The sequence below is a fragment of the Tamandua tetradactyla genome, chromosome 4 (assembly GCF_023851605.1).
Source record: "Tamandua tetradactyla isolate mTamTet1 chromosome 4, mTamTet1.pri, whole genome shotgun sequence".
Lineage (NCBI taxonomy): Eukaryota > Metazoa > Chordata > Mammalia > Pilosa > Myrmecophagidae > Tamandua > Tamandua tetradactyla.
Window position 1 is genome coordinate 97,375,230 of NC_135330.1, and position 16,135 is coordinate 97,391,364.

The 16,135-nt window shown below is 39.1% G+C and overlaps 1 protein-coding gene across 8 annotated transcripts; it reads right to left on the minus strand.

The window, feature by feature from the left end:
- Window positions 1-4,176: 4,176 nt before the first annotated feature.
- Window positions 4,177-14,033, minus strand: LOC143681201 (uncharacterized). Of its 8 annotated transcripts, XM_077158016.1 has the most exons (9): window positions 13,883-13,906; window positions 13,657-13,684; window positions 10,455-10,549; window positions 8,248-8,472; window positions 7,194-7,264; window positions 6,703-6,727; window positions 5,826-5,896; window positions 5,365-5,389; window positions 4,177-5,256 (listed from the first exon to the last, which is right to left on the minus strand). In XM_077158016.1, the coding sequence occupies exons 4-9, from the start codon at window positions 8,414-8,416 to the stop codon at window positions 5,237-5,239; spliced, it is 381 nt and encodes a 126-aa protein (XP_077014131.1). In that variant the 5' UTR covers window positions 8,417-8,472; window positions 10,455-10,549; window positions 13,657-13,684; window positions 13,883-13,906; the 3' UTR covers window positions 4,177-5,236. The 8 variants fall into 8 exon arrangements, with proteins under 8 accessions (XP_077014131.1, XP_077014128.1, XP_077014132.1 ...); XM_077158013.1 differs by lacking the exon at window positions 13,657-13,684 and having other exon boundaries at window positions 13,883-14,019; XM_077158017.1 differs by lacking the exon at window positions 13,657-13,684 and having other exon boundaries at window positions 13,783-13,887.
- Between the last annotated feature and the right edge of the window lie 2,102 nt (window positions 14,034-16,135).

A 16,135-nucleotide genomic window follows, 5' to 3' on the forward strand; every position in this document is an offset into this window, starting at 1 on the left:
GTGTAATGTTCTTGTATCATGAGACCTCTGAGTCTACTGATAATGAACATCAGGTGTGGGGATCTGTTGCCCTGTGGACACTTCCTTGAATACAAATGAATGGTTGGTCTCCTTGCCACCCTGTACAATGCCCCACATGGCTGAGTGAGGAGTCCAGATAGCAGCTCAGGGCATCAACCAAGATATGTATACCTGGCCTCATAATTAGTCTCTTTCACTTAAGAATTGAAATGTAAGACTAATTGTCTTTATACCACAGTTTGTCCATCCGAGGTCTGGAATAGTAAACACAGCCCTAGCTTTGGTAGTTTTGAGGGTTGAATGAGTAGTTATATGTAAAGTGTGCAGTGGTGATGGAATATTTTTTCAGAAGTTACCTCTGAAATTGTACTGTGAAGTGGGAAATAGCTTCTGCATAAACACACATTCAGTCCCATCCCAGCCTCATGATCCACATAAGGTAGATTCCCACGTGTAATCCCCACCCCTGTATACACATACCCTCACCACTTAATGGGGCACAGCTGCTTATAAGGATTATAGAACATGGTCAATTTCCTTTAATTAGAACCTAATCTCACATTCCTCATCCTCATTCCTGCCTGGAAGCTGTAATGTTGCTCTCCAGCCTAGCCAGACTCAGAAATCCTGGGTTTTTAAGCATCCAGAATTTTTTCCTCAATGAGTGAGTAATTCCAAAATACATACCATTTTCACTTTCTTCTGTAACCACCTGAAATTAGAGAAAAGGAAACACTCAGGATCCTAAGGATCAGAACATACTGTGTGGGATTTCACAAGGGTTTTACTCTCTTGTTGCCTTAAGAAAAGCAGATTGGAAAGAGTGGTTGGCTGAAAGACTCAATAAGGAATGGAGTGGATGCATATGGGAAGGCAGAAGGATAATGCAAGTTATTTTGGTTGAGAATTTAAAAATTCACAAAGCAAGAGGTAAACCTGTACCTAAGGAAATGGCCCCATGTCATACAGTTGACTCCAACTGCTGCACTCTTGAATAGCGGATCTTTTAATAATAGGCTCCCAATGACCATTTCCCTGGTCACAGAAATCAAGATATTTGATGTATAATTATGTGGTCAGATTTTTATATCTGAACTGAATTAAAAAAAAAAGAAAGCAATTCATCACCAAGAAAGACAGCCATACCTTGGAACTAGATGGAATGTCCTTATCTGATGTGTCAGTTGGAGGCTTCTCCATTGGGCCCTCAGTGTTTGCTAGAGGACACAGAGTAAATGTCAGTACATCAGGGTGTCACTCCTGGGATATTTAGGGCCCTGAACATGATTTGTGAAGGGCAAGAGAATAAGGAGGCAGGTGGAAAATAAGCCTGGAGTGATCTGTTCCTGGGCCATCCTCCATAGTGAAATAGATGGGGTAAATGAGAGGATCAGGAAACAAATGGGAAATAAGGTTGTTTGGCTATGTAGCATAAGGCATCCTATGCAAAGTGAAATATTCAATCTACAGATGGTTCTAAAATAGTACTGTGATTCAGTGAAAGAGTCCGATCACTCTGCTACCTGTGTTGAAACCCTGCTAATTGTTACTGTCCTAATGAAATTTCTAAGTTTATGGAGCTCCACAAATTGGAAGTGCTGTTGTGTACCAATTTTCTCTGTATTATAAGCAGACCATTACTGGTGGACTGGACTTAATACTAGGAAAATTATATTGTATCAAGTCACTACGATTTGTCATAAAGATGATCATTATAGACCTTTCATGATACTGATGCACTACTTCTTAAAACTAACCATGCTCACGATACATTTTCCTTTTGTCTTGTTTTTCATTACCCCTTATGTGCATTCAATGAGTGATGTGCACTCCATACTCACACTAACTAGCCCACATTGGGATGGTTATTACAAAGGAGGCACAAGTTAAACATGAAGGCTTAAACCGGCTTTACCAGAGAGATGCAAGAAGGGTGATGAACATTAGGCTAATTGCTTAGTGGGAGTTTGAGATCTTATTGGCTACTGTCCTTCAAATATGCAGCCCACAAGTCTGATCATCTGTAGGGCATGAGTTCATGAAGTTGCCAAACAGGAAACTATCTTTGTGATTCTTGTCTGCATGGACTATGTACTTATAAGTGACCCAGCACTGATAGTGAACCACCTTGTCAAACTGATGCATCACAACTGTCCAAACCTGGCCAGAAATGTGCAGATTTCTGTGTGCTTTTCACACTATATCTATAGCCATGTCTAACTATCTGATAAAATGCACCTAATGCTAACCTGTGTTATGTGGCCCCTTAGTTTACCAAATATGGAAGAGCAGTATTTAGGATCCCTGTATGCTTGGGCCCTTCTTGGCATTTACTTAGATCATGGAATCCCCTTGCATGGTTCCCAATGACCCATAAGTGTGAGATAAGTGCAAGTCAGTATTTCAGAGGATTAGAACATAAGCAACATGTCTGTGTTCACATTTTGGCTGTTCCACTTAGGGATGTGAAATTTTGTGTCAGTAAACTGCAAACCTCCATGTAAAGGATGGGGAGAGTGAAAATCATCTCAGGAATGACTGTGCCAAGGATTTTATGAGTTAACATGCACAATGTGTCAGACATCGTGGGATTTCTTTGGAGCAACTTCACAATGGCTATTGTCCAGTCAGTCTAAGTTGAACAACGGTCTTGGAGAGCACACACAGTAATGTTCCTCTCCTTAAGCCACGTTCACACTCATACCACATAGACTTACACCTTGATGCCCCATAATCCCCATACTCACAAATCCATGCCACCTAGAGGGAATACAGCTCCTTTCAGGAATGTAGAGTATGCCCATATTCATTCCCCTGGACAGTTTTTTTTTGTTGATGGCAACCCCAAACATCCTTCCCACCAGGAGCTGGACTCACAATGGCTGTCCAGGCACTGCCTTGGTTATTTTTTGATCCCCGTTTTTCCACAAGTCAGGGGTTCTACATACATACCAATTTCACTTGTTCCTGTTGCCACCTGCAATGAGAGAAAACCCTGTGAAGATCAAATAATGGTCTGTTTTCTATTTGAACAGGAATTTTTCTGTTTTGATCCATTAGAAAAGCAGATAGGAACAGTGTTGAAGCCAAATGCCCCATAAGCCAGCATCACAGGCATGTCTTGAATTCACAAGCTTTTCCTAGACATGTACATCTGAAACCATTTTGGTTGCTGATATAAAATTCTTAATCCAAGGGATAAATTGCTGCATAGAGAAAGGCCACCTACTTTACAGTTGATAACATACTGCTCCCATTTGTGAGACCTTCTGGAATCATGGAGCATTTAGAAGAGTTCCCACTCAACTCTCCACCCAAAGAAATTGTGTATATTATCAATATGTACATGGGTAGGCATCCTTACAGGAAAACAGTTGTAAAGTAATTAAACAAAAAAGGCAACCCTCTACCTATTAAAAAAAAAAGAGCTACCTCACCTTGTCATTGTATGAGGTCTCATCATCCCCTTGGTTCCTTGGAACTGCTACCATCAGCTGGTCCTGGGAGCTAGGGGACACAAAGTGACTCTCAGCATATTGTTTTGTTATTCTTGAATTACTCAGGGAGTATTCTTGCCTTGTACAAGATATTAGGGTGTAAAGGGTTGGTAGTTTATCAAGCATGGTGAAAGCTGCTGAGTGGGCATCTTCTATAATGAAATGAGGATGGCAAGGACATTAGCAGGAAAGAAACAAGAATCAAAGTCTTAGAGTTATAGCTAATGAAAATAGCTGTAAATTCCTATGTAGATCTGTAATAGTCAAAGTCAGTCTATGAATGATGCTTAAATATACACTATGATTCCAAGACAGAGTCCCATAAACCTCCTGCTTATTTAGTATCTCACCTACATTGCCAGTATTTCTCCACAACTTATAGGCTAATTCAACCTCCATCAATCAAATAACATACATTTACCATATAGTATACTGGAATTCTCCATTTATTAGAAGCAACCTTGTTGGTGGAGTGGATTCAATTCCTGGTAATGCTTTTTTTTTTTTTTCATTTGTTCACCAATAGTTTCTTGTAAAGATAATCAATTATAGAAGATTTCAAAATACCAAAATCTGTTCATTTCTTTATTCCTTATTAATCACATTGTTTTTGTTCAGTCTTCCTTTTCTATACCATGTGTATGTATTCATTAACTTATTGGTTGTCCATCACTAGGCCTCAGCAATGGGTTGGACATTACAGAAAATGCATTAGTTGAGTGGTGGTGCTGTCTAAGCTAAGTGTCTAAGAGAGTTTCAGCAAGGGAATTGGACCCAGGTGAGGTGTTAAGTCTTATTTGAGTTGTTTTTTTTTTAACTTTTTTTATTAATTAAAAAATTAACATACAAAACATTAAGATATCGTTCCATTTTATTTGAGTTTTTATCCATCAGTGACCCAACTGCGTGTCACAGATTTGAGGATCTCTAGGGTTCATACCAATGATGTTATCAAATACAATATACTATATTTGCATTGCCTGTCTGCTTGTGATGAACTGCTGAACTGTGCCCTCAGTCATGCTGATTGAGGAGGTTGTCCTACATGATGCCTCAGAGCTCAGAATTTTTGTCTGACTAGATGTGAGCTTCCTATGTCCTCTTGTCACAGATAACTAAGCCAAAGTCAGCAGTAATCACAGTTCTAGCTGCCTAGGCTGTGGGTGGGTGCACTGAGGTTACTTTAAGATGGTGGGCATATTAGGCCTCTGTAGGCTCAGGTTATGCCATGTGCATACACAGATGCTGCAACTCCCTTTCTCAGTGTCTACCTGTTGCTTTGCTGAATGGTAAATCATTAGCATTGTGACTGCAAGTCTGGGTTCACATTTAGGACCTCCCAACTTAGGAACAGGAGAGCTTGGGCCATTCATCTCTGCATCTCACTTTCTCTATCTGGTTCATGAGTATAGGAAGCAGACCCCCAGGTGCAGCTAGAGTGAGGTTAGAATAAACTAGTATACATGATATGTGTAGGGTTAATGGGACATATTTGAAAAAGTTGTCACTGCTATTGTCCAGTGTAAGCAGGATATATCACCTGTGGAACTGTACACAGACACCCCTACACACTCACACCTCACAATCACACCTCAGAGATTCACATATAGATTTCCCTCAGCCCCCATGCTCTGAAACCTGCAGCACCTAAAAGGAACACACACATATTGCCAGGAACTATAGAAATATGGATGATTCTTTAACTGAAAGTTTTTCTTTTACCCCCAATCTTCATTCCCTGTGAAGGCAAAATCAGGTTTCAGTTCTGTAGACTAAAACATATAGGAAGCCCTCTGTTTTAACTTAAATTCTTCCAACATTAGTTGGATGAGCCCAGAATACCTACCCTTGTCATTTGCATTCAAGGTCACCTGCAATCAGAGAAGAGAAAATACAGTGAGGATTAGGCCGTGCTGTGTCATGTTTGCTCAGATCTTGATATGTATAAAATCAATGGAAAACCATGATAAACTCAAGGTCCCATACGTAAGTATTGAAGTCACCTATGGGAAAGCTTAAGCTTTTCCTGGAGGACATTTCACTCACTGATAATTCCAAAAGTCTTCATCAGGAGGAACACTGACTGCTGAGGGAAAAGTTTTCTCCAATTTGGTTTATAAACTGTGGTGCCATTTCTAATGCTTTTTAATATCAGTTGATACATGGTCCCCTCCAACTTTCCCTTCTCCCAGAACAGTAGCTCATATCTAGAATGTACATCATTTTATTTTAAAAGCTATACTCACATGAAAACTGATGCATATGAGCAAGGAACATTTCTATCTTAGAGAAAACAGATGACCTTACCTTGTCATTAGAGGCAGCATCCTCAGCAGCCCTGTCTCTAGGAGCCTCCTCTGCCAGGTCCTCCAGGGGAGCTAGGGGAACACAGAGTCATCATCAGCACATTGTGTGTGCAGATCACACATTATTCAGGAAACTCTGTTTGACTTGGACAAGGGGTTCTGGTGTATGGGCCTGGTGAGTTAGAATGCATGGACTGTGTTGCTCTTGGCCTTCCTATGTAGAAGAAAGAGAGATGAAGGAGAGCAAAGAGAAAGTAGTAGGGAATAGATGCCTTGGCCTTGTAACTAAAGAGAATCTATTTCTATCACCTAGAAAACTTACACAGTGCACTTCATGTTCTGGGATGCTATAACACAAATGCCCTCATAAAAATGTATCAGTGATAAATACATGAGATTGGGGCCATTTATGTGCATGTCCCTTTCTCCTTCTGAGTTGTGTATCTTATAGTAAACAAACACACCATATATACTTGTAATGAACATTGAATGAGCTAGTATATATGTAAACTGTCAGATAAAGATATATTCTTGCCGTAGTTGACCTTGGGAATTGTTCTGTGTAAATAGGACCTACATCTCAGACAAATATCCATAAACATCTTCACAACCATTACACATTGACTTCCTCATTGACAGCTTGTGACTCCAATCATGCTAATACACTCCACCCAAAGAGAACCCAGCTCCATTTAGGGACTGTAGAAACAGGAACAGTTCTTTGCCTGGAGATCAGTTTCTCTCACCACAACCCCATTCTCCCTCCCACATGGAATCAGTATCTACCATGGCTCTCCACAATAAAGCTAGCAAGGGAGTCCCATCATACTCCTCTAGATTTCTTTCCTCTGCCTGTGAGTGATTTCAGAATAACGCACCTTTTTCTAGTGTTCTTGAGGCCACCTATAAAGAAGGAATAGAAACCCTGTAAGAATCATATCATGCTATGCAGTCTTTGCAGAGGTCTTTTCTCTTAGTTGCACTAGAAAATGACATATGAAACCATGAGCCACTCAAAGAGCACAAAAGGAAGAGTTAACCCCATATAATAGTCATGAGCTTTCCTTTTCTTTTAATCTATTTTTGTGGTAAATCATTTATTCTTAATGCAAAGAATAATTGAATGTCACCAAGGAAATCCCCTCTACCATGTATTTGTCGCACACTCTCAATTCTGATGATACCAATGTTGGATGCTCTTCTGGAATCAGTTTTCAGTGGGTCAGAGATTCCCCTGACTCCTCCACCAAGTAGACAGTACCTACATTCTATAGAGTTCATGATAAGGTTTTCAAATCTAAACTAAATTGAAAAATAAATTAGCCAAGACAGCAGTTTTTGTACTAGAAACAAAGAAATGCATATTTACCTCACTGTTCAATGAGGTCTCCAGAGCCACCTCAGCATTAGGTTCCTCCTCCAATGGGGCCACTCTGTGAACTTGGTGGATAGAGAGTAACTGTCAATACGTTGATGGTGCTTCTCCTGAATAACTAAGGCAACTTCACTTGACTTTGACAAAAGTCCTCTGTTGATGGATTTTGATGGTTAACTATCATGAGCTGAGGTACTTCTGGGCCATCTGCTTCCTAAATTAGACTACTTTCTCATCTGCATACATTAGCTCTTTTACTGCATGTGTTACTCTGTGTACTTGCTTACCTATCTGTCCCTGAATGTTCATTTTTCTGTCTATGGCTTTGGGTTGAAACACAGGGTACACATTGGTTAGTTGAGAAAAACTTACCATCTTTTATCCATGCTTAACTCTAGGGGGGAATGGCTTTGGTAAAAGTCTACCTCATTGTATCTGTAAAATGGGGATTAGGGGTAACCGACTAGTATGAAAGGAAATGTGTGTTGTAATTCAAAAATTGACTGTTAAATATACACGTTCTTAAGATGCTTTGAATACTTCTAATGAGAATGAACAAGGTCCTCAAATATATTGAACTAAGTGTACATGTCAGGAAAAAACAGCAGGAAGGCATGATAAAAACAAAGGTAGTAACCCTTCATTGTGTGAAATGCCTCTCTACCCATCTGAAGCAAGGCAGATTCACTCCAAATTTCTGAAATGAATAGTTTCCCATGTCTTGTCCTTAATGAGTACAAAAGTATAGTAAAATAGACATCACCACATTCTCCCTAGAGAATAACTAATGTAGAGGGTAAGCGATGGGCCAGGGCATCAAAGGAGTACTACATTTTTCTAAGTGTAGATTAATTTTAAAAGTAACCAGAATGTAAGAAAATTAAAAAAAGAAACTACAAGTAAGGGAGGAAACAAAACTATGAAACACATCTAAGATGGGTTGATATGGGGAGGACAAACTGAAGAAAGGATGAGAAATAATTTGCAAAAAGATTAACTTTGCCCATTTGGGTAGTTGAATTGATTAAGCAGGCCAATATGAGAATACCTCTTGAGCAGCAATTCAGATTCCCCATGTCTTTTGATGAGCTGAGAGCTTCTCTTCCCACTCCCAGCCTTGAGTCTCTCTGCACACAGAGTGACAGTTGGGCCGTGAGCCACATCTGCATCATTTGAGAACCACAGTGACAGGTCACCACAGAATGTTCAGTGTGCATGTGTTCTTTACCTTGAGGGGTCCAACTGCTGCTTTCTAGACATGGGTGTTTTCACACTGACACATGGTTAAGAGAAAATGTTTGGTTTTAAGCACTGCATCCAGCATCCACATATTATTATGTTTTGATTTTGAAAATAACTTTTTTGAGAGAAAATGGCCTGCTCTCCCTCCCATATGTAGTCAGTACTGAGACTGCAGGGTGAAGAGCAACATGCTGACATGGTCAGAAGAAATAGAAATTTCTTTCTTGATTTGAAATCCCAAACTTTATACATTTCTAATATTCCTGAGTCACCAAGGATTTCTAGAAGAAATCATTTAAATTTGTTCTGGAGGAGATAAAAAGCAGCATCAAAATAAATTCATTTTGAAAGATGATATTTCCTTCTCTAAGAATATAATTATCAAATTGTATATATCTCTCTTTAATCATCTCTGTATATTACCAATTTTTCCCCTTTCTCCAACTATTTCTATACATTTAGCTTCCTTTTGATCTCTATAATTCATTAAGCAGTGTCTCTATCATTGTGCAGTGAATGGTAGGCTTTCACCAAGTAATTAAAAAGAGAAATTGGTATATTATCACCAATGCTTTCCTGTTATGGATTAACATTTGGATGAACTCATATAATTAAGGTAAATGGAGGATCAGTTGTGAGTTTGGCTCATATATCGACACAAAAATACACAAATTTTTGTTTCATGTGATCATGAAATCTACCTCTATGGAGGGATATGATCTGTCCCCAAATATGTGGGAAAAGTGAAAATTTTAGAATGAAGATGTTCTATTCTGCCAACGTGCAACACTCCAGAGGTGGAATGGCTTTGAATAAAAGGGGATTTATTTAGTTAAAAAGCATACTTCTTCAGAGGAAACAAAGCTAACTCTCATCTGAGGTTCTCTCTTACACAAGAAGGCACAGAGTTTGCTCTTCTGGCCTTCTCTTCAGGCCCCTGTGTTCAAATAGCTTTCTCTGGGGTGACTCCTTCCTGCATCTCCATACACCTGAGCTGAGCTTGAGTGCTGAGATAAGGTATGCTGAGGTGCTTGGGCTGTGCTGTGCTGAGCTCTGTCATCTAAGCATCCAGCCAATTAAATCAAACATCATTCATTTAAGCAGGCACTCCTTCTAGCTGATTGCAGATGTACTCAGAGAGAGATGAGCATTCACATGCCATTGGCTCATGTCCACAGCAAGGAAACTAGGCACCTTCACCTGGCCAAATGGACACCTGAACCTAACTACCCCAGAAGATGAAGGAGCGGTCCTGTTTAAAATAAAGAACATACCCCTTATGGTAAAAAAAAAAAAAACACTATTGTACAAATGGCCATCGTTGCTGATTCATCTGAAATATCTAAAACCACTAAATCATATAGGTCATTGATGAGGTATAAAAGCTGCTGCATCAGGCATGCCAGAGTAGTTTAGTGGTAGAATTCTTGCCTGCCATGTGGGAGACCGAGGTTCGATTCCTGGCCCATGCGCTTCCCAAAAATAAGCAAACAAAGAAATCAACCAAACAAAAATTAAATAAATGGTACTGCAATAATGGACTACTCACATGACTTAGAAAAAGAATTATGATATGTGTCCCTTCCATACAGCATACAAAAGAAAAAAACTTGCTGCATGACAGATGTTCTCATATTTTCTCCAGAGTTTTAACCCCCTGAGAGAGTTGATTAAATATATGTGGAAGTGAACAAACAATACTATTTTGCCATAACAGAATTTCACAGGCCCCTAGCATGACAAAAATTTTACATGTACTGATTTGAAAAATAAAGAAACTGTGTATCAGGTTCACACATGAATTTCAAATTGGAAGGGAAAATGAAAAACAATTCAGAAATATGTACTTAAAATGTAACTATTCTGTTGCAGGTGCAGTCTTTGAAAGCCCTGTAATTCAGGCTTCCCTGCTTTGGAGAACAGTTAGATGAAGAAGAGGACTCTCCTCCCTCCTGCCACCTAACTGGCCACAGTAAGTGGAGAATCAATGAGTAAATATACTTGAAAACTGACCAGCATGGTGTCACTCCTCCTGGAATTTTCAATTAATGTATCCGCCTTCCTATGTGGAAATGTAACAGAGCTTTTCCAGCAGTATACCTGGATAGCTGCAGAGCAGGGAAGGAAAGAAACTGAGATTTTAGTGTGCATTCTTTGCACCTTTTCATTTTAGTTCAAGTGTATTATTCTTGTTGCTATTACTGTGCAAAAACCCTGTTTCACAAGAGAATAGCATATAATCCCCATTTTCTTTGCTCAGGTAGGAATTTCCAGTACTGCATAATGATGTCTGGGCCTGAGCAGAGAAAGCCCCCTGGCTGGGGTATTTTTTCAGCCAGAGAATGGAAACGCCTGGGTCAATGGTACTCACAGGTTGAAGCACTGTCTGGAGGACCTATGTGAGACCTCCACATTGGCCAAAGCTACCAGGTAACAGGGCAGCCTCAGGGCCTTTAGACCCTTCCCAGTGGCTGAGGTCTTCCCAGGGGAGTGGGCAAACATGAACCAGGCAGAGGGGCATGGCCTTTCAACATAAGCATGAATGCTTCCATGACATTTCTGTGAATGACAAGTGATCACTAGTGTCAGCTTTCCTTAAAGGGCTCCTAATGGAAGGTATGTCATAAAATGGCAAACCAGTTTTAAAACATACATCCACCTGATTTTAAAAAAAAAAAACAAAAAACCAAAAACATAGTCTCAGGGTGCCACTGCAAAATATGTGACACCAGAGACATAGTCTCTATCACAGGACCATGCATTAGGAAAACATATTTGATTCTTGCATTGTGTGCCATTAGTTGTATGAGAAGTACATACACATCTAAGGATCTGTAAAGGACAAGCATAAGGACTTTTAAAGGTAAAGTTTACCATAGATGAATGCTGTATGAAGTCACTGTTCCTCCATGCCAAGATCAGGATATTTAGTGTATATTCTCTCAAAGCTTCCTGAACTTTTCTTTCAAAGCAATGCATATATTTGTAAATACTAATATATTTGTGTAGTTTGCATAGGGATCACATTCCCTGTGACCTTGAAGCCCTGTGAGGGCAGAGCACATCGTGCTTTTGTTTCTCATCAGTTTTTAATGCATAGCGACTAGCACATAGAAGGAGCTCCATAGGTGTACCTGCTGTCTGTTGCCTCAGTTTCCACTTTTAAGAGTTTCCACACACAAAATGCAAAGGCTTCCCATAGCCTTCCACTTAACTTCCAAGTGTATTGCATGCTCTCACAGTCCCTGTAGACTTTTGACCCAGAATCTCCCATCACCTAAAGGACAGCTATGTCTTTCAAAATATTCCAGTGCTTCAGGCAATACACATGTAGTTGTGGTACATATTTCATGAAAAGATCAATGAAACATTCACAAGACAAATTAACTCTGTGTGTCTGATATGCAATAAAAACAGCCATATAGAACTATGATTATCAAATAGAAATTATTTGCAGAAATTTCCACAATTATGTAAAAATATTTTCCCATGTCACAGTGTAAGAAAAAATGTCTAGGTCAATTATAGTTTAAAATGTAAAAATGGAAATACACATATAGAAATATTCATGTATTCTTGGAGGATGGAAATTATTTCTTAGGAAAATAGTGATGATCTGGTTATAACAGAAAAACATTGATAAGATTGCCTAAGTAAAGTTATCTTATTCCAAAAAAACCATCATAAATGAAATAATTGTACCTAACAAACTATAAAATTAACTGAAACATGCTGTGACAATTTTTTTCAATCTTTCACTTTGAACTCTTAAACTATACACCTAAAATCTAAACTGTGCTGTATACAAAGTATATACCAATTATAATGAATTCTTTCATTCATAATGATGAATTATTATGACTGTATAATATTTATTTTATTTTCTTATCTATTTCCCATCCAATTAGTCTGATCAGTATTTTAAATGTACATCAAAGTACAAGATCCACCTTCTTAATCCAAAATTTCATTTTGCCAGCTTCTGAATAAGGAGTTCAAAAGTTTGACAAAGGGATCATTATTAATATTTCCCCCACAGTCTTCTGCTAGCAATATATGAGTAGTCCTCCAAATTGTGAATGCCTTTTCCAGGACATTGTCTCAAACACAAGAAGAAAAGAAAATGTTAGTAATGGATTCAATCATATTATACATATAAAGAGTGACAGTTCATCTAGAAAATGTATGGCTCATCCCCCGCAGTGTGTCAACACTATCCAAATGGGCATCTGGCCAAACCAAGGATATAAGAAGACTACTGCATGGTGACAGAGAGCATCCCATTAGAAGTCACATGTACCTGGGAAGGTAACTTAGCCCCGCTGTGCCTCGGTCCCTTATTCTGTGGTGTGGACATGTTAATAGGTCCTAAATATTGTTATTATTAATTATCAGTCTAGCATTATTTTATGAGGCTTAAATTGAGTAAATCCAACTAAACCCTTTAAAATGACTACAATTCATACAGGTTCTCTAAGTTCAGTTGTTAAATATTTTGAAGAACAAACAGGTAATGTGGCATTGGTTGCCTCTAGAGAAGGATTCTTGGGTGACATAAGGATGGGAGGAGATGGATACTGATGTTCATCTTTTACTTGAGTTCTATGCTGTACAGATCATAGTGAATATCTGTTACCAAAATAGTTAAGTGCACTGAAGTTTAGAGAATGTAGGTGACTTTCCAGAGTCAAAATGTTGATTTGTGTTGTACCTGGGGCAGGATCTGTGGCAGGTGCCCCAAATATCCAAAACCTCAATAATAACTATTATTACCCTGAACCCCTGGACCTCTGAACCAAGAGCACCCACCACTCTCTGTTGGGGATTGAATCATGTTCCCCCAGAATTAATATGTCCAACTCCAAATCTCCAATCCTCTGGATGTAAATTCATTTGGACATGGGTCCTTTCCCATGGTAATATTAGTTAAGGTGCGACCCATTTGTTTGAGGGTTGCTTTTAATCTGGTGTGTCTGCAGTCCTTATGATCAAAGGAATTTTAATACAGAAGTAGATGACAGAAGAAGGAGAAGCCAGAGACTTTGAGAGAGATATTGCTATTGTGATGGAGAATTGTTAGACTTTGGAAATGCATGACATTGGTGACACATTGATTTTGGCTAGCCTACCAAACCATGACACATAAATTCCTGTGTCTTAAGCCAGCCAGTGAGTGTTATTTGTCAAAGCAGCCCTGGCAAATGAAGACACTCACTTTCCTAAACTTTTCTGCAGCAAAGCTGCTAGGGAGAGAGGATTGATGCCCTTCATTAATTGCCTGAACCAGCCAAACTGCCCAAATCTTGACCCAACCTCATTCCTCTACATCTCAATCCTTGACCTGAAATGTAATGCAATTTTTCCCCAAATGAAGTGCTTCTGAAGGTTCAGGTGATTTAAAAATATGTGGCCTTCTGGCCATTCTCCCCCTACACCTTCACCTTTTCAGTTTCCTCATGTGAACCTCCCTAGGAATCAGTGACCACCCCAGGTGAGCAGTGGTCCGTTAGGCTCCTGTACTGGCTCAGAACCCTGGACGTTGCAGACCAACTGCCACATGAGAACTCCACAGTGAATTAACTTCATCTTCAAGTGAACACTCCTGGATGGGCAGTTGATGCTCATCATCTGGCTGAGTCATCTGCTGAGCTGGAGTTCATTGGTTTAGTGAGTGAGCTCTGCATGTCTCCCATTGCCTTCCTGAGTAAAGGCTTGCACACCTGTCTGAGCATCCTGCACTGAAATAAAGAGTGGCTACACTAGTGATTGTTCACCTTCCCTACTCAGGTTCTTCATTTCACAAATTCTGTCCATTCTGGAAGAAATGGGAGTAAAGCTTTCTAGTTCTAATATGCATTTAACTGATGACTTATGATACTGAACATCTTTTCATACTCTTGCTTATGCTGTACATGCTGCAGATGCTATTATGGTTTATAAAAGGCACACTGTGGATTATTTGTCTCTTTCAGAGAGCTCCACATCTGAAGAATTCCAACATGCTCTCAGCATGATCCCAAATTCCCCAAGGGAGATTCCCAGCCCTGATCTCAGGAGTATTCCACAGTCCAGTTCAGAGACCCTATGTGACTTACAGGAGGTTTGCAGCCCTCCATTAAGTAGGAGAATTATATTATCCTGGACAACAAAGAACCCAGTATCCCTCAGAGGAGAGAAAAACTTCTAGGTCAGCCAGATCTCAGGTGTAATGCTCCTTGTTATATGAATTAACCAATCACAATGTCACAAGAGAGAACGGTTTTGAGTTTTCACAATGCTTGTCTTGTTTCAGCAGAGATGGCAGCAACAGAGATTAATTCTATGAGTGCTATGCTAAATAAAAAGGAACACAAAAAGAACACACTATGTAAAATGTGACAAAAAACTGACCTTTTTCCATTCATTAATCTAACCACAGCTTTTGTGATTTGTTACATCAATTCACTGTGAATTCAGAAAAGGTTACAAATATGCAAAGGCAGGAATTACAGTCAACTCTGTTGAAATGGGCTTGAGTGGTGTGAATTGAGGTTTCTAATGAATAGATAAATAAAGGATTAACTATAAGGAGGGTTAAAGAACTGGATGACTTTGTGCCATGTGGATGGTCTCAGTCTTTCTCCATCCCCAGGGCATTGTTGATGCTCCAGAGCTCTGCTACCTTTCTTGAGTCTAAAGCTCAGCAGTGGCTCAGTTTCAGTGTGGGGTGGTGGCAGCATCAGAGAGGCCACCCACTACATGGGAAAAGAAGAATCTTCAGTGTATGATATCTAGATCTATCAGATTTGGGTTAATTCCCTGAATTTCTTTCATCCCTGAGGTCTCATTGGAAACTTTTCTCTCAGGATCTTTCTGTGGGTTACCACTGAGGCTGTGACAATAGACCAATGGCCATCCTCCCTCACTGTCATTGTGGACCTCTGGGGCAGCTGCAGTAGGAATGAGGCTAGACCCCTTCCCCTCTGCAGTAATGGGAAATCTCAACTGGAGACATATTATCTAGTGTTGACATTTTATTTGTACGTGACCACCAATTAGTATATTGTTTCTAGAGCTTATATCTAATTTCATACTTTGAAATGTAACATGGACAAAGGTTAATGATGATTCTTTGGACCATGCATTAAAACAATTTATTGTGGGGTTCTTCATGTATATGTTGAATAATAGGAAGTTAATTTGAAAGTAAAATTGTAGGTACCATTATAATGACTCTGAATGTATGTGATTGGGACTCAAATGTAGTAGATGCAACTTTAAAAAAACAACTGAAAATAAATCACCATCATTAAAACCCAATTCCTAAACACCAAAGAAAAAGAAAATAATTCTGAAATTACATCCTTCATATATGACTGAGAAAAATCAAATAAAATGCAGCACTAAAATATAAGAAAGTAAATTTAATAATTGTAAGAAAAATGCTTAAATATAAATAAACTAAAATTCAGAAACAAAATGGATTTTAAGACATATATCTAAAACTAGAATTCTGAAAGCATTTAAGGGCAGTTTTTGACAAAATGGTGGTAGTTTTTCCCTTCTGTGTCAGTTTGCAAGCTACGGAAAGGTGATATAACAGAAGTGGAATGGCTTTGAAAAGTGGAATTTAATCACTTATGAGTTTGCCATTCTGAGCTTATAAAAATGTCCAAATGAAGGCATCCAGGAAAAGATGACTTATTTCAAGGGAG